The 19150-nt window shown below is 36.0% G+C and overlaps 1 protein-coding gene across 1 annotated transcript in view; it reads left to right on the forward strand.

Annotated features, from left to right (window-relative positions):
• The window catches only part of MYT1L (myelin transcription factor 1 like), a 130468-nt gene that overhangs the window by 32728 nt on the left and 78590 nt on the right, over positions 1 to 19150 (forward strand). The window contains exon 5 of the mRNA XM_042885470.1: positions 1521 to 1891. Within this exon, the coding sequence (XP_042741404.1) occupies positions 1521 to 1891 (371 nt within the window). The remainder of the gene's footprint in view (positions 1 to 1520; positions 1892 to 19150) is intronic.

Genomic DNA, 19150 nt, shown 5'->3' on the forward strand with positions numbered 1-19150 from the left:
CTTCATCAATGATACTGATGGTGAGATTGAGTGCACACTAAGTGAGTTTGCAGATTACACCAAGCTGTGTGGTGCAGTCAACACACCTGGAGGACAGGAGGCCGTCCAGAGAGACCTGGACAGGCTGGAACAGTGGGCTCAGCTGAACTTCATGAGGTTCAACAGATCCAAGTGCAAGATCTTGTACCTGGGTGATAGCAACCCCCACTACGAACACAAGCCGGGGGATGAAAGGATTAAGTGCTGCCCTGTGGAAATGGGAAGCTGGACATGAGCCAGCAGTGTGCTCTCATAGCCCAGAAAGCCAACCATATCAAAAGAACCGCGATTAGCAGGTCAAGGGAGGTGATCCTGCCCCTCTACTGTGCCCTGGTGAAATATCTCTGGGAGTGCTGTGTGCAGATGTAATCATGTTAAAGGGTAGGAAAATATAATGTAAAAGGAGACATAAGTAGATTTGTGTAAAAGGCTAGGAAGAGCAGTGGAAATGTCACAAAGCTACTTAATCAGAGGAAAAAGGCTAAAAACCTATGTGATTTGAGTAGCACTTAAAATGAAACAATGAAGAAATTAAAAGAAAAAGCTTTTTAACAAATAAGTAATTTCTGTGTGCTGTCACTCAGTGTAGTGATAGGGGTTACAATAAGGGTGACCATATTCAGGAAATACAGTCACGCAACTTTGAGTAACTGGTGACTGGCTACTCTGATAGAAGAACAAAACTCTTAAGGTTCTACTTATGTTACAGTGCATTAACATGACTGCAGAATAAGGTGTACTAAGCTTTGAAAAGTTTGTCTTTCTGTATTGACAAATAATTTTATAATTTTCTTTTTTTGTTGTTGTTGTTGTTGTGAGAACACTTCCAACATTGGCCTCAAAAACTTATTTTTTGTTGCACTGATGAGCATTCATTCCCATTTATTCAGCCTCATAACTTATGAAGAATTGAGAATTTAAGAGCAATTCATTATTTATAATAACAACAAACAATATTGTTAAGAATGCAATCATATTTTCATTCGTATTTTCAGTCATTTTTCACTCAAACGTATATTTGTTGTAAACAGTCAAAACCTTAGTAAGTGTTACAGAATTATGGAGCACTGCTTTCTTCCTAGTTGTTGTATTGATAGCTAATAGGTGGTATAAATTTGCTGTTTTGTTGTTTGTTTGCTTTTTTTTAAACTGTATTTAAAACAAGAATTTAAAAAGAATGTCATATGAAGAGGAAAGAAAAAATAAAAAGCACACAATTGTATGTGTTCTGTAACTGCTGTGCTGGCATGTATATGTGACCTTTATCAATAATAATTGTTTACTAGTTCACAGGTTTTGTAAGTCTTCTTCACCTTGGTCATTATTGTCTAATAAGTATTTTAATTTGAAAACATGTTTTGAGAAGAGCAACTAATTATGGTGTAGAATTTGGAATGAATGACTAAATGATGTGTGTTATACAGTCTGACCTACAGAAATCTTTAGAATAATATAATAATTTGCATACTTTATTTTTGCAGTGTTTATGGCTGTCCTTTGGCAAAAAAACGAAAAACGCAAGATAAACAACCTCAAGAACCTGCTCCCAAAAGAAAACCTTTTGTGGTTAAAGCAGACAACTCTTCTGTAGATGAGTGTTATGAAACTGATGGAACAGAGGAGATGGATGAAAAGGAAGAAGAAGAGGAAGAGGAGGACGAAGAAGAGGAGGAATATTCTGATGACAATGATGATCAAGGTGATGAGGAGGAGGATGATGAGGAGATAGATCGAGAAGAAGAAGAGGAGATTGAAGAGGAAGAAGAGGAGGATGAAGAGGAAGGTGAAGATGTGGAGGATGAAGAGGAGGAGGAAGAAGAGGAGGAGGAGGAAGAGGAGGAGGAGGAAGAACGTGGTAATAATCAGAGTATTAGTAAAAAGTAAACACTGTATTTTCTGGGTTAATCTTTTAGTGTGGTGTGTGAGGATATAGCTGTGAAATTCTCATTAAAGCTAATGGAAGTCATGCAGTTAAATCTCTCTGCTCCACACTGAAAATATACCCCACTGTGTTCTCTTAACATTTATTTTAATAAGTCTGTCTTCCGAATATTTTTTAATACACCAGCACTCACATTTCAAACAAGGAGGGTGGAGGTATGTTTGTGCAAAAAAAATACTTGCATAAGATATAATTGTGGATTAATGCATGCCTTTACCAAGAGAATATTTACAAAGGTACAAGCAAAGCATCAGCTACAGCTGGATGCCTGTACTGATTGTTTACAAGTGTTTTTGCTGGATCTACTAATATAATGTCAATGATTGCCCACACAAAACATATCACAAGTTTTCAGATATTATTTTCTGAGCAAAAATGGATCTCTTCCCTTTGAAAATTTCCCCCCATATTTCCCAGCCCCACCCTCTGCCAGGAAACTTTTCGGAATTAACTGTAACTATATACTTTGGTTCTTTGAGACTTGGATGCTGTGTACTTTAGTTGACTCTACTGAAACTACAGAGAGAGAAAGGTTTACATAGATAAAGTCCTTCTAAAATTTATATGTATTAGTTATGGTACCTTGGCATAAATGCCCATTATACATAGAGGTCACTGGTAGTAACCAAATTAATGTAGTAGTAATGGGATTAACCGATTCAGCTTTCTCTTTTTTTTTGGGATTTTGGACTCTATATAACCCATATTTTCAAAACATATGACCAGTGTCCATTTACTCACGAGTCCATATGCTGATGACAGACATCATAATGCACTGGGGTGAAATTAAAGAATCATGCAAAAATTAATGAGCTATCTAAAAAATATTTTGTTCCCATTTCCAGGGAACACGTTTTTGGTTGGGTAGATTCACCTTTCTAACCAATAAAAATATAAGAAAAGCTTTCAGCACTCCTCAGTTGGATTCCTCTTAGGAACCAGGTATGAAAGTTGTATGACTTTTGTTTCAGCATTCTGTAAGGTCAGATCTTAAATCTCACAGAAAGACTTTGGAAGTGTTGTTTCCACTTGGGCAAGGTGGTGGCCAGTTGAGTGACTATAAGTATTTTCTAAGATATCTGAACTGTAGCATTTCCTCAATTATTTAAATTTGCAAACAGAATTGGAACATATATGACCAATCTTTAAAGTTATATGAGTTTGATGCAATAAGGAAGCCATTTCATTTAGCAAGGAACTCTGCTGGATGAGAAGCTTTGATAGATCAGTCTGATGTGCAACTGCTATTGCTGTCCTGATGGGCAGATGCAGGAAGTTGAGCAATTTCTTGAAGAGATAATGGTTACTGAGCTTGTTGGTACTTAGGTTATGGTGCAACTGGTTTCAGCTATCATGAGAAATTCTGAATCTACACTATCAAAAATGTTATAAGGAAAAAAAAGCAAAACTCAAGAGCTCAAAAAAATTGCTTTTGGCAATCCGGCAGACTTGATACTCAGCATACGAATACTATCATTATGGAACACAGTGGTTTACTTATTCCAACACAATTATGCATGCAGTTAGCCGTCCTAATCAACCTAAAGTGGCTGACGTTGCTTTTTGACTGCTTTCCTTCCATGTATAGTAGGCTGTGGTTAAGAATAGCAAGAATAGAAGAAGCAGAGGTGCCTTTATTAGCTGCTTTGCATATTACTTGGAATTAAAACTCACACAGGTCAAGTTTCTCTTAGGATCCCATGTTACTCCTGTAATAACACATAAATTCGCTGATCTCTACATACATCTCTGTGTATAAGTACTTTATGACAAATGTTAGTCACTAGGAAAAAAGACTTATAAAATGTGAATAATGATAATATTTTATAAGAAAAGTATTATGTGATCTTCTGAGAGTAGACATGGTCATCATTGTATGGACAGACTTAGAGCAGAGCTAATCAGATAAAAGATAGAGTTAGCATCAATTCATGAGGAAGATAATGTGGGGTTCCTTGTAGCTTAAGGCTGTAGCCTTATAGGCCGAAGGGTGTAGATGAGTAACAGAGTTTGTTCTTGGTGAGGTATAGAAGCTAATTAATAAACCGGACGTTTTTAGATATTCATTTCTTATAATTCATTTCTTATAATTTTGAAAGGGATCTTGATGTTTCACTTTCTTCTGCTCATAGCATACTCAACACTGGCGGAATTTGGAACTGTTGATTTTCCATGCAAATAATGCATAGGTTAGGGATTCTGAAAACACATGGACTGAATATGGCGCTTTCCTTTATCTGTCGAGTACATGGGAAAATTAGGTCTGTCAGTTCCTAAGTGAGTTGTCTGAATCAGTCACTGCTCAGTACAATTTAGACAGTGTAGTAAACTGTCATCCACCTTTTAAGAAACCATAGCAGGAAGTCTCAATGTATCCTACTGTTCTTTTGTCTAGAAACAAAATGCAGCATTGTGCAATAGACAGTAAGATACCTGCACAATTCTCTTAAACGTTTCTTTTACTTGCTATAGATTAAAGCAGTTCAGAAAATTATTGTCTAAGAGGAGAAAAGTATTGTCAAAGAAGAGAAAAAGGTTAAAATCTAATAATGCAAGTATTGGTGCTAGAAGAATTCCATTAGTAGATACAGGACTACGGAGCCAGCAAGTAAGGGGGAAAAAAAAAAAAGGAAAGGTTTTTTCCCATTTCATAGGCAAAATGCAGTCTTCTGTTAGAAAATGACTGATCTTGGGAAACTCTGCTGGCATCTTGTTGCTCTTCCTTTTAGTTAAAATAAAGTGAATTTTGATGAGATTCTCAGAGAACTTCAGGTAATAAAGGTGCAGAATTTTTCCTGAAAATACTTGAATTTTCACTGAACCCATCTAAAACTTTTTGAAAATCACATCTTTCTATCCTTGTCATTGAAAAACTAAAGAACTTGAAAAATAAGAAAATATCCTAAAGCAACACTCTTACAAATCTCAAAATACCAATTTTTTTTTAAATTAAAATAATCTTTTAGATGTGAGGCCTGAATTCTTTGCTCATATTTCTCTGTATAATCCACCGAATCAAAATTAATCCTTAAAATTTTCTAGTGGTGGCCAACATATTATCTTTCAGTTTCCATTAAATGCACTCAGTGTCTCTGTAAAACATCTCTGTGTCTGTGAACGACTGTTTGTTGGGAAGCCCTGATATTCAGCTCCACCACTAAAGGCAAGATGAATCTTTCCAGTCCCTCATACTCAAGAAAAAAAGGGCAAACAGGTGTTCTTTTTTAAGATAGGCAAATCTGTAAATTATAATACAAATGGGAAAAGAAAGTAAGAAAGAGTAAGAGAAAAGGCTGATTTTAGAGTGCCCCTTCTTTGTGATGGTAACTGTTGAAACTCTTTGGATTAAAATCTGTAAGGCACGTTTGATTTGCAAGGCACACTGAAGTTCTTCCTCCTGAGATGAGCTCACTTCAGATAGTTGGGTCCCAAAGACTGTTTCATAAAGCTTTTCTGTTATAGAAAGAAATCTCCGCTGGAGGAGCTTCCGGAACAGATGTTCCAAGGCACCATTTAGCCCATATCATATGAAGACATTCAAGATGGCTTGTACTCCAGGTATTTCATAATCAACCAGGGTCAGGAGGAGGCTTATTCTAGGTCTTACTCAGGCTTATTCTAGGTCTAGAGAAACTTGATTCATCAATCAAATCCATTTCATAAATGATACTACCAAAATGAATGCAGCTTACCAGGAAGTGAAGTGTTAGGATGTATTAAATTTTTAGACTCTCCCTTACATTTTCTAATCAACTCAAATTAGCTGGCATATACAATATAGCAATATATGGTACTGTACCTAATTTATCAGGTGAAATACAGATGTAAAAGTAGCTGTGAAACGCAAGTAGTATAAATTCAAGGAGACAAAACAAAATTGGTTTGTTTTTTTGTTTTTTGTTTTTTTTTTTAATGAAGGCTAGCACGAGGAAATAGGGAGAGATGGTGTAGCAAGTTTCACATTTTTTCGAATTATGGAATTAATTTTAACAGTGTGGTAAAATGTTCCATTTTTCCTCTACTTGAATGAGCTAGACACAGACACACAGGCACTTATAATTTGAAATCCACTTATCAATGTTATTACTGTAGTTAATGCTTCCTCTGTCTTCCTGCTGCCTTCATCAGATTGCTTCTGTAGCACTTATGTATGTCCCTTCAAGCAAGGGGAGACACAAACACCAATCATGTGCTGAGGAAATTGTGGTAGCATACAGCTTTCCAACTGTCCTTGCAACTGAAGACACTCGCCATCTTGATAAAATAAAGGTGACAGCTCTGTGTTGTCAAGATGGCCTATCAGCCTTCTGATAGGTCATTAATCATTTAATATTATTTAATAATTTAAACTATTGTCAGGAAGGTGGTCATCTGTTTAGTGAACACGATGTTCAGCATTAAACAAAACACAAAGCTGGACATATCATTTACCTCATAGGCAAAGCATCTAAAAGAAGAAAACTGTAGCTTTAAGTGAAGAGGCCAGAAAGCATCGTTTCACTGTTTGGAAAGATGCATCTGGATAGAAGTGCATTTTCCAGGCCCAAGGAACAATTAGTTAATACCTAACAGCCTCAAGAGGGTAAGCAGATATTAACCATCTGCTAATAGACTCTATTGCTATATAATTTCATCTTCTTTATAAAAGAAGATACCTTGTGCATAGGATATCTCACAGATAACAAAATAAAGAAGAAGAAAAGAGTTGCACCTGACAGTCATTTATCCTATCTGACATATTGATTTTCTCTAAATAAGAAGTTAAAGTTGCTTTAATGAACTAGTTATGAAGTACACAAGCCTGGAAGTGCTTGGGTCAAACCAGCACAATTTTTATTGATGTCTTTTTTCTCCATTGAAGATACAAATGTAGACTAGAAGTTCTGATGTTTAGCAGTTTATATTATTTCATGTGGAGAGACAGGGACTAGATGATTTCTTTGAAAATTTTGATTGGGAATAATGTGATTGAGAGATTTGGAACAGATAGCTCAGAGCTGAAAAGTAGGTAATGCCAGTTCTTGTGGAAAAGGTTTGAATCTATTTATTTTAGTTGTATATTTGCAGTTGTTTGCCTGGTGGATTGCTGTGGTTGGCTGCTATGCTAGTATAGTAAATTTTGCTTGTTGGTCCGTTGCTCTGCTCAAGGTGTTTACTCTTCGCTGCTGATAAGAGAGTACGATTGGTTAAAGGCATTATTTAAGTGTTATTTTTACTTCTCTTAAGTGATACAGGGCCTGTGACTGAACTTGTTACACGAGGATAAATAAAGAATAAGCTCATACCTTTTAGCAGTCGGTCCATTTCCATGTTGAAAGTTAGGAATGTACTTTAGTTCTTTTCTGATATGGGGGTTTTCATATTTAACTCCTTTCTTTACAAATAAAAGGCCTTAAATGAGATGTGAACTTTCTGATCTTTCAAGAGCAAATGATTCAATTATAGCTTTATGCAATGTGGAAAAAACATTGACCTTTGATGAGACAGATTACAGATCTATGTCATACACAACTTCCATTGACATAAGCAGAAATTCTGTAAAGGACACTGAGATACTTAGGAAGTTTGAACTAAAGGCTGTGGTAAAAGCATCTCACTATACATTCAGCAGTGCATCTGATTTTAATACTATTTTGTTCTGAATTTATTTTGCTTGTTCATGGGGTTGCTTACTTGTATTTTTAATTCATTGACTCTTTCCTTCATTGTTACCTGAATTTGAGTTGTTGTGACTATTGTAATGTCATTTCAAGGCTTATATGTGACTCAACTTTATCTAATCTTGCTAGAGAAGTTGATCTGTAAAGGAACCATTTATCTCAGCAGTTCTGCTTAGGTTTCTCAAATATTACAGTCCTCAAGAAGAGGCTGCATAGAGGCTAACTTTTCTGTATCTCTCTTACATCCTTCTGTCTGCAAATAAATGCAGAGTGGATCCTCGACTTCCCCCCTTTCATTTGTTATCTGGCAGGATGATGTAGTAAAATAAATTATTTCTGAAATTAGATGGAGTGGAGAAGAGATTCAGAATGAAAAGTACTGTAGCCTTAGAACTGTATTTCTGGTCTTTCTCAGATTCTCCACAAACAGTTAATCTCCAATGATCTTTTATTTTTGGCACAACTGTGCGAAGAGGCTAGTTGCTTGTGCAGCTTATTTCTTTTAAGAGCCAATAGTGTACTCAGTACGGATGTTCTTTGCATCCATATCTGCAAACAAAATCATCTGATATTGCTGTATAAAGTCTTACATCTGGGACATAGCACTTTGGGAAACACACCCACAGGTTGTGCAAAAATGAATTCTTTATGTTCTCTTTGAAATCCTTTGCCATTTACAGTGCTGCTTCAAAGATACCATTTTCCAGACTGTACTACATCTCAGAGAATACAGACCCTGTATAAATCCTTCCTGATACTGCAGATGTAAGGATTCCTTAAAAATATTTCATTTGCTCAGTGTTATAGGTTTCTGTTTACCTAAACGCTCTTGTGTTTAGATTGTAGCACAGAAGACAAATTTTAATCATTGTAGTCATTCGTAATTCCTGCCAGACTGACAATATTTGTCCAAAGAGTGAACACAAAGGGTAATTTTTTACTCTGAAAAGTAGAGAGCCTCATTTGGTTGTTGAAGGGGTAAATTTTCCACTATAACATGTCCTTCAGGAGATAAAAAATTGAAATAAAAGTCCATACTGGATTGATTATTTCTTTTGACGCATATCTATTCTCATGAATAAATTTTGCAGTCCTGGCAAATTCCTCCTGTCACAGACATTTTGTTAAATTTAAAAATATAAATTTACAAAAAAACACTCTCAGAAACAAAAAGTTTTGATGCGTTACAAACATATGAATATAATTTCATCCAAACACTAGGAAGCCCATCAGGAATAGTTTATTTACTGTGCAGGTGATGAGGCACTGGAATAGATTGTCCAGAGAAGTCTCCGTGGAAAGACTCTTGGACACTCTGCTTTGGATGTCATTGCTTGAGCGGCGTTTAGACCAGATAGACCAGATAGACCCAGAGGTCCCTTAAAAACTCAACCAGTCTATGATTCTTTGAGTTGTGAAGCATTTATTTCCCCTTTTACAGGTTTCTAGATGTTTCAGGCTTGTTCATCATCTGTGCTGCAAATGACATGGTCCTTTTATATAATGGGAGATACTTCTCTGGTTTAATTTTTTCTACAGATAGTCTGTGAGAGGAAACTGTTGGAGCTACAGTTAGCTAGCTGAACAGAAAGGACGATCAAGTTAGGAGAAGGTGAAGAGGGCTAATGTGGAGAAAGAAGCCACCTGAAGTACTTCGGTAGAGAATGTATAATAGTAATTAGGGAAGGCCTTAATTAGATGTGGTGGTGGAGCTTTTTTCACTGTTATTATTATAATCCTCAGAATTATTTGGAGCAGGATGACTTCATACAGAAAGTGCTGAAAGTAGTCAGTCAGTAATATTAAGTGCATCAAGTATCCATAATGCCAGAGTTACTGGATTTTTTTATCATGTTATTTCCAAGGAATCCGTGGTAGATACTATGTGCTCTGTGCACTAAATATTCCTGTTTTAAAAGAAATTTGCATTGGCTCTGCAAGAAAAAGTTGTGCTAGCTAATAGAACTGACCTTTCAGGACTTAAGGTGCGTTGATTAGGTAAATAGTTATTTATCCCTAAAGGTTAGTTTTGCAGGCTATATTGTTAATAAGGAGAGTCCTAGTCTTAATGTGTTAATAGGGAGAGTAATAGTCTTATTGTGACACCAGAGAAACTTCACGGGACATCTGCATTTACAATTAGAAAGAAAAGCAAGAAATCATGTCTACATTTTTTTCCATGTTAGATGTGGGTAAATCAAAGTAACGGGTGTGAACACGAGTACAGGTGTAGCATGAATCTGATGGACTGAGATAAACTCAGGCACATGAGCTGAGTGTGAGAAGTGAAATGGGAGTTCAACATAACATTTTCTTCTTCTCCGACACAGAAAGTTAGCAATTAAACCAGAGACTGCTTTGGATAAGCATTGCTCTTAAGCACTCTGCTGAACCTCTGTCACTCCTCCAAAAAAAATTTCAAGAACTCCAGCAAACTGAAGAAGGTTGTACTTCTGGGAAAGCAGGACATTATGTATTTCTTTCTTGCTCCAGAAACACTCTAACCATATTATGAATTGACTGTTTAATATACAAAAACAGTCCTGGGAGCAGAGATCAGAAACAACATTTTTTCCCTTGTAGGTGAGTGCCCTTGTATACTAAGTACAATGAAAGCAGTACATTTTTGCATGACACAAATAACTTGAAAGTTATATAGTTCTCTTGTGTTTTCTGCTTCCTAGTCAGTTTGCATCCAGTCTTTTAATATGGTGACTAGCATACTTTTTTAGTGAATTTGATACTGAACCCATTCAAAGTAAGAGAGCTTTTACTCTTAGTTTTCTGTTCCTTAATAACTGTACTATTAAATGTTTTGTGTTTTGTGTTTTTTTCTTAGATAAAGAGTGGTAGAGCAAAGGAAGGAAGGAAGGAAACAGTTCTTCCTTCAACTATAACTTACAGCAAGTTGATCAAAGCAACAGCTTACAATAAAGTCTTATTCTGTCTGAATTTGTCTGTAGACAAATTGGGTTTCTGTAGGGACTTGTATCCGAAAATGGCCAGTATCTAAAATTCTTCAGGGCTTGAATGGATGTAGCTGCAGTTTCCTAAGACTGGAGATATTTGGAGAGAATTAGAAGCAGAGCCTTCAACAGATAATATGTATTTGCAGTGTTTGAGTTTAGAGTTCAGGTGTGTCCTAGGTTTGAATTTAGTAGTTGTATCACCAAGAGAAATGGAAATACAACTATTCCTGTACAAGTCACAGGAGAATTTCCATTTGAAAATGGTATAGAAATCTCTGCTACTATTCACAATAATTTGTTTTTGTTGAGCAATTCCAGCTGGAATGTCAATTAAATAGAATGATGAGATGTATTGCTCCAAAAGCCAGAGGATCTTCTGATGCAGAAACAGAAAGAAAAAAAAAATCCAAGTGTAAAAGGAAGTAAAGGACTTATGCAGGAAAAAAGGATTGCAGGAAAGCATAAATAAATTATTAGGAAACTGGCATGGGAGTACAGTAGAGAGTAAGTGAAATATGTTAACATTCCTTCCTGGAACAGCAAGAAATGAGGAAGACATGAAAGCAGCAATCTATATTCTGCACTGTGCAGAATAATTAAAATAACAGTGCGAAAGCTTTAAGAAGCATGGGTCCTTTTACAATAGAGTTGATCAGGATCAGGGTTAGACAAAATATCAACACTCACATGGAGCGCATTCTATTCTGTTGTTATATTTTTGCTTCCGTTTTTTCTGTAGTTCATGATGTGATGTAATGTAACATCCATTGTAGTAGTGTGACTTCATACCATACTGATAACATTTTATATTATTGATATTGGTAGAATTACGACAAGAGAAATGCAGTACACTTTTAAAAGAATAAGTGCTGATTCTCTGAGACTATTTATTGCATGGAAAACTGAGATTATTCAACTTGCCTTGATCTTTGGAACAGTGATGAGCCAAAATTAGTAACTATTTAGAAATAGTCAACTAAAAGAAATAATGTTAGGAGTAGTGTGGAGCTCCATCAAGGGAGGATCGGGTTGGGTGCTAGGCAAAGGTTCTCCACCTGATAGTGATTGGGCACTGGAACAGGTTTGCTAGGGCAAGCTGCCGGTGTTCAAGAAGCGTTTGGACAGTGCTCTCAGACTTAGGGTCTGGTTTTGTAGTTGTGCTGTGTGGAACTAGGAGCTGGACTTGATGGTCTTTGTGAGTCCCTTTCAATTTGGGTATTCTATGATTCTATGATGACCAAAGAGAAGGTAACTGTCCTTTGAAAATATGTGTTTTGCTTGATATTTGCATGTTGCAAATCACTAAGAAGGCAGGCAGCATGGAAACAATGTACACAATTTGAGTTTTATGAATGTATTTGATGTAGTTTCATTTAATAAATCATTTGGAAATCAGAAAACATAATACAGCACCAGATACAGAGTCACTAAATAGTCTAGATTCGAAAATAACTTCAGGATAATCAAGTCCAACTATCAGCCTGGCTGTCTCAGTCCCATCTCTAAACCATGTCCCATGCTTCATCATTTATGACAGAAGGAAAAAATTCACATTGGATAAATTATTTCCATTGGTTTTTAGGTAGCTCGCATACTTCAGTGTGCATTCAAGTTAATGAGACTGAAAATAATCATACAAGATATAATTGAGAGGGAACAGTGTGTTGGGGGAATTCAATATGGTTCACCTGGTGAATCCTTGGAGACAAAAAAGTAATCTCAGTCAGAATTGACTCTGATCTCATGTACCTTACTTTCATGTGTGAACTCCAGTTAGACGGTTCCTGCACTGTTTCTTGAGTCCAGACTCAGACTCAGGATTTAGTTTTGTGCAGATTGTCTCTCTGCAGATTTTCTGTGTGTGTGTTTTCTTGAAAACCAACTACTGTGGTTATTTGTTACTTTGACTGATCCACTTTGAAGTTTGTCATTTCTATGCAGCAAGCTGAAGTAGGAGTTCCAGCAGAGAAGTCATGCACTGAGATTGCACTGCTCTAGTCTATGAAACCACTGCTATTGTAGCTCGAAGGTATGTCTTTAGTTAGAAATTTATACAGATTTATGTAAATATGTAGATGGTTGCATTTTTCCAACAAAAGTTTTCTTTTTATGAGAGACAATCTTTCATCATCAGGACAAATATTCCAGTGCAGATCTGAACAGCAGTAGGAAATCTCTCCTGAAAGAGGAAGTGGTGATTTCTAAGTTGATAGTTCATTTTCTAAGTCAACTGTGCATTTTTGAGGTGGGAAGACAGTTGGAACAACCTGAGTGGAAAAATCCTTACAGATACAGAAGCAACAGAAAAAAATAAAAGTATAGATCTGTTACCACAGCAAACATTTCCTGCATTTGACTGATCTCTGGTACTCTAGTCTCTGTCCTGAACATGTCTAGTGTTACAAGCCATTCATTTGCACAGTATAAATGGCAAATAAACAAGACATGTGAAGATTCCATAGCTAGCTGAGATGTAGCTGCACTATGGAGTCACTACCTTCTGCTTTGTGAGAACTGCTGTGTGCATGATTGACACTGACTGTTTAGAGTAGCGTGGTTACAATAAGAAGTTCAAGTTTAACTTTTTCCTTTTGAAATTCCAGCTGACAGTGTGATTTCCTAAGATCCTAACTTACAAACTCTCTTGCCTTGTTCTGCTTCTCTTCAGCTGGAGTAATCAAAGCCTACATCTATGTCTGTGAATAAAACAGGCCATAAAACAGGTCTACTCATTTAATACTGTGTCCAGCTGCTGCAGTCCATATAGTTACTCTTTAACCTTTCAAAATAGAATGACCACATCTGGATTGCTTCCTGGGAATGATCCCTAACCAGTACCACTGTACTGTGCCTGGACATTGTTGGAAGAATGCTAGATTATTCAAATCAAAATCATGCCAGGGCTTCAATGGAAGTTTAACAGTATGAATAATTAAATGTCAATGCTTGGTCGCCTGTCCTGCCTCTGATTAGTTTACACTAGAATGACTATAACCTGAGTGACAAATTCCATTTTGTATTTGTTTTCTCCTTATTTTATGGCGTGTTATTCACCGTTCTCTGTCACTAAAAGATAGGAAAACAGAGAGATGTAGATAAAGAAGCTAAATAAAGTGATAAGGGAAAAAGGAACAGACCACTTAGCATAGGATTTTATGTTTCAAATGAAGTGAAGTCTGTCACTCATTCACAAATCTTTGTCCTTCCAGATCGTTTGCCACTGAAATCGCTGAGGGCATAGAAAGAGAGACAGGAACAAGAAATTTCAGTGGTATTACATTTTGCAGTTCTCAGTGAGATGTGCCTCTATCTCCTCTGGCAGTTACATCAGATTATTAACATAATCTGCATAATCAAGCACAGTCAAATATAATTAATTAAACTTATAAGGTAGATCAGTCTAATCCAATAGGATGCATCTCAGTCCATGTAATTCATGCAGTCACAAGCATCCATCCCATCTGAGGCATCCATAACACCCCATCAGCCTTTTCCTATATAAGTTTGTCTACGTTTACAATCTAAAGATAGTTCTTCTTGGGTTGCTCCTTTATTCCATCCTCCGTGCAATTCCTTCTATGTCATATTAGATATATTGTTAAAATTCAGTGAAGAACAATTTAAAAGCTCTGAGTAAAAACAGTTGGAATAGAATTCATCCCATCAACTTCATTTATAGCCAGTCAAGAAAAATAATCAGTTTTAGGGAATAATTCAGCCAATATATTTCAGATCCCCATCTTAAGATAAGATATATCACACCCTGAAGATGCCTGTTTATTTTTGTCCACTGCCTGTAGACAAAATCTGGATTGCTAGTTCACATGAAAACGTGTTCGGTATGGACATCTGCATTTAGTCAGATATCTGAACAACACTAATGAGAACAGATTATGTATGCCTACAGTAACAGTTTCCCACCTGTATTTCTCAAATTTGTATGTGAAAAAGAAAATATTAGTTTATGAACTGAGAACATGTTCTCCGGGCTACAGCTTTTGCGAAACAATGATATTGGAGACGGATGTAGATAGGGATCACTGCCTCCTGAGAAGCTATTGCAGTAGCTCCATGAGAAGCTTCATATCAAGAGTTGTCTTAGTGGCTGTTCTCCCATCAGTACAGCCGGTCCTCTGCTCCCCTGCTGTTTCTCTGCTATATCTCAGCATTTGGAGAATAGCTTTGGCTGCTTCATTGTGTGCTGCCCTGCTGAGTTCTGCAAACGTGAGAGAAGGGAAGAAACTGCTGTACTCCACTGAGTCATTATGAATCTGTGAGAGAGAGCATCTCCTTTTCCTCGTATATACTTCTTGGGGAGCAAAAATAGGATGAAATGAATACCAGTCATCAGCTAAAGATGCCTCATTACTTGTCAAATTCTGAATCAGGTTAAAAAAGTTAAGGACTGACTGACCCCAATTATGGTCCCCAAATAAGTGTGGTCTGAGCATTGGTTAAATTGTATTGTCCTGGCAAATCCAGTGTATCCATCTCTGATCATGGGTACTCTTGATGAGTTCCTTCTCAAACCTAAACATGTGCCTTGATACCAAATACTGCAGATGCTGCAAACCATTCATAACTGGAATAACTGGACAGGGCCCTGAAAACCCTAAGAACTTCTAAGTCAGCCCTTTTTTCAGCCAGGGTTGGACCAGATGACATCCAGAGGTATGTGATAAGTTCTAAGATCAAAGAAAGGCAAGGAGTATCTTGGGAGGAAAAGAAGAAATCCTAAGCTGACCATCATGGGCCAGAAGTTAGATTTTTTTTTTAAATAAATTTTTGTGTATCTATCACTAGAAATAAAAATGTCATAGACGTGGTCTTGTAAGAGAAGCTTCATCAAGTGCCTCTAGAATCATTTTCCAACACTGTAGAGTTTATTCCTATATCAAGTAGCTCATGGATGATTAACAAATAACTGTGTTTTAAAAAATATGTTGTAAATTCATTCTTCTGGATGATCCAGTCCTTTATCTAAATTCCTACTTGATTTTATGATATTAATGGGAATGACTGAAGAACCTCTGTTTTCTACCAATACTTCACATGAGTACTTAGAGATTAGGATGCTAATCATGGAAGTCTTAACATAAATAAATCATAATAAGAGACTGAAAGAATGGTTTAAGTTAAGAAAAAAGAGTGTTTAATGGCATTTATTATATACTTATGCATTGAGATGAGAATACACTGCTTTGTATTGTAACCAAAGACTTCAAAAAGGCTTCTATGCCAAAGTATTTTATCAATATTAATATTTTTTTTTAAATTTCAAATATATTTTAATACCAAACAAACAAACAAACAAACAAGGAATGCTTTTGTATATCAGGAACCACTCCTGAACAAACAAAATAATTCAGATCTGTAAGGATGCCTTTTAGTCTTTAGGATAAAAAAAAAATAGTAATACTTATTTTTCCAGTGAGCACAACAGGGTAATATGTGGAACACATAGAAAATAAGAATTTCAAAATGTAACAAGGAAAAAAAGAAAGAAGAAGAAAATACATGGTAAGCCAGTAAACTATGTTCAGTTTTTGAATGTCTGTACAGGCTTGCTCTGTATTCTTCTCACTTTCTTTATAATACTGAATCCTACTGTGATATGATGTGTTCTTTTATCTCAGACCATCCTTGCCATGACTAATTACTCCTGTTCTTAATTTATTTTACTTTGAACATCAGTTATTATTTGAATATTGTAGTTATTACAGGAGATTCAAAGAAGTAAAACCCACTATTATAAGTGTAGCAATCTGAGAGGGTGGGTTTTGATACACACATATGCACACACATCTAATGTAATGATTGAAGTGCATCAAATACAGAAGTGAACAGTTTTTTTTTTCTTTTCTTTTTGCTGTCAGTACGTAATGTAAGGTCCATAAAGGAATCGAAAACTGTAAAGATAAATTGTTTTGGTCTTTACCTAAAGCAGTGTAAGAGAATTCAGGAATTGTTGCAGATATGAAAAACTGCACGAGGCCAACTTCATTTTTCAGTGTGTGCCTCAAATAGGCAAATTTAAAGCCTTGTGCTCTGGTCCAAATCTCAAATCCATAGGAGTATTCAATCTTCTAGAGATTTTGCTTAGTAGAGTTGTATATGTGTTCTATTTCTTCATGTGGAGTGGAGAAGAAACCAAAACCCTTTCAGAAGTTGCTATAAGCTCACTAAGTTTTCCGCATTCTCAGTTTCCTTACTCTTAAGATTCTTCCATTTAGTTGTACATTCAGTGTACAAAGAACCTTATCCCATATGATGTTGTAACGTATAAGATTTGGAATTTGTGTCAAGATTGTTTTTGCATCTTGATATAAATATGCATGTACCTCATTTTACAGCTTAGAAGAGTAAAATGGCAGCACATAGTAACATATGCTGAGCACTTAGGAACTAACAAGAGGCAGCAGCAAGAGCAGTGAAGTATCCTACAACAGGTGATGCTGCATGGATAATGAAGCCATCTATCTGGATGGGAAGCCTATATGCCACATGTAGATTCAGCTTGTTAGCCATCGTGTTTTCCCATGCTTGGGAGAAATTGAGTAATTTGATACACAGACCACACATTTGGAATTCTTGTTTCAGAAGTCTTTCGTCTTCAATAGGTTGCTATTATTACTGAAGTATCATTGCCTCTCTCTGCAGAATCTCTCAAACTAACTGCTATATATTATCATACTCAAAATGAAGGTGCCATTTTGCATTCCTCCTTACACTAAAATCATAGCAAGCCATTTATTCCGTCAAGAAGTTGTTCACATAAATAAATGATAGAAACAAAAGGAGGTAGCACAGATACAGAGGCTACAGCCCTTATTTGCCAATGACTCTTTGTATGACATAGAGTCACTCACCTGCTTTGTACCTCAATTTCCCATCTGTACAATGGGCTTAAAATACCTACCTCACAGGGGTGTTGTGAGGCTTTTTAATATAATGTTTGTAAAGTGCTTTGAGATCCTTGGATGAAAGGTGTAATAAGAAATCAAATTATCCACATTTTTATTTTTTACTGCCATACAAGACTGCACTTTTGTTCAGATGGCTAAAGACTTCCAGCTCTTAAACCTATTCCACATATTCCTCACCATAATTTGCCTGACATTTGTTTTATCTATTGGGGGATAAACAAAACAAATTTTGCATTCACTAATTACTAAATTGTCATAGTATTCTGGGAATGAGAGCTAAAATAATCTAATATTTGTTTTAAACTGTGTTGCATATTCCTTTTCCATGCAACCCCAAATCTTACTGGCGGCTCTTCATCTAATTAGCTGACTTGTTTCTTTTTTAGACACTCGGATGCTTCTCCAAATAAAAAAAATGTGATTTGAGTCAGTGGTTCTAAAAGTTCTGTAAGGAATAGATTAGATTGTTTAGTCCTACATACTTTGCAATCATTTAACAAAAAAGCTATTAAATAACATCATGTAAAGGTTAGTAGAAGTTACAGGTTAAATCTAAGGCAGCATAGAAACATGAAGTCTAATCAAGATTAGATTTTACTCAGCTGAATAAAAGACACATATGTTCACATAGAACTGCGAGGCTGGCATATTTTGTGGAAGTGAACTAAGACACAATCTAATTTATTACTTAAACTTTTAGTTTAATAAACAAGTGACAAGGATGCTTCACTAGACTAGGTCAGTAGGCTCAGCATACAACAAACTATTATTGAGGAGATGATACAGTATGCATAAACAATGTATTTGTTGGAATTAACTGCTTCATAGTGATAAGAAATGTGTGAAAAATAGTTGTTTAAAAAAGTAGCAGATCTAAGAAAAGGACAAAAATTGAAAGAGGAGGAATGAATCTAAATTAAAATTGTTTTCCTGCCTCTCTCATCCAGGATTCATGCTTTACACCTTTCTCCTCCACCACCTTTTTTTCTTCTTCTTTTTAGGACTGAACGGGCAGGAGCCCTGAAAAGGATATAACCAAACAGAATAAAAAATATTATAGTTACAGCTTTCACCCAGCTTCACCTACTCAAAAGGAATTTACATGTCTTCATTCATACAGTATGTGACTCGTATTTTGACTTTTTACTGTTGTGGAGGCAAGCTATAACACATTCCTCCCTTGATAATCATTTACATGACTCTTACTCATGTAAAAGCAAACACAAAAACCTTTATGTAGAAAACAAACCCTCAAATTTATTTTTTTACATTTTAGGAGTTGGCCTAGAGTAGTCACTTTTTTCCTGAACAGTTCTCTGGATGGCTTTTGAAAACATATTTTTTCCCCGTGCTTTATTTCATTATCCTGAATTTAAGTTAAATTTGGACTGATTTCATCAGTTTTTCTCTGTGTTTCGTACTAAGCCTGAAGGTACTGCTTCTTTAACTATTTTGATAGTCCTTTTTCTACATCTAACTGCCAATCACATCTAGCTACAAGAAGTACCCCCAAAAATGCTGCAGTTTCTACTTAACAATCTTCTTGGCAGTAGGTTTTAGTCTTAAATCTAAATGGGTACGTACATTTTGCTTTAGAAAATGATCACTAGTGTA

This window comes from Lagopus leucura, unplaced genomic scaffold, assembly GCF_019238085.1.
Source record: "Lagopus leucura isolate 7727_CA_CO unplaced genomic scaffold, USGS_WTPT01 Super-Scaffold_73, whole genome shotgun sequence".
Classification (NCBI taxonomy): domain Eukaryota; kingdom Metazoa; phylum Chordata; class Aves; order Galliformes; family Phasianidae; genus Lagopus; species Lagopus leucura.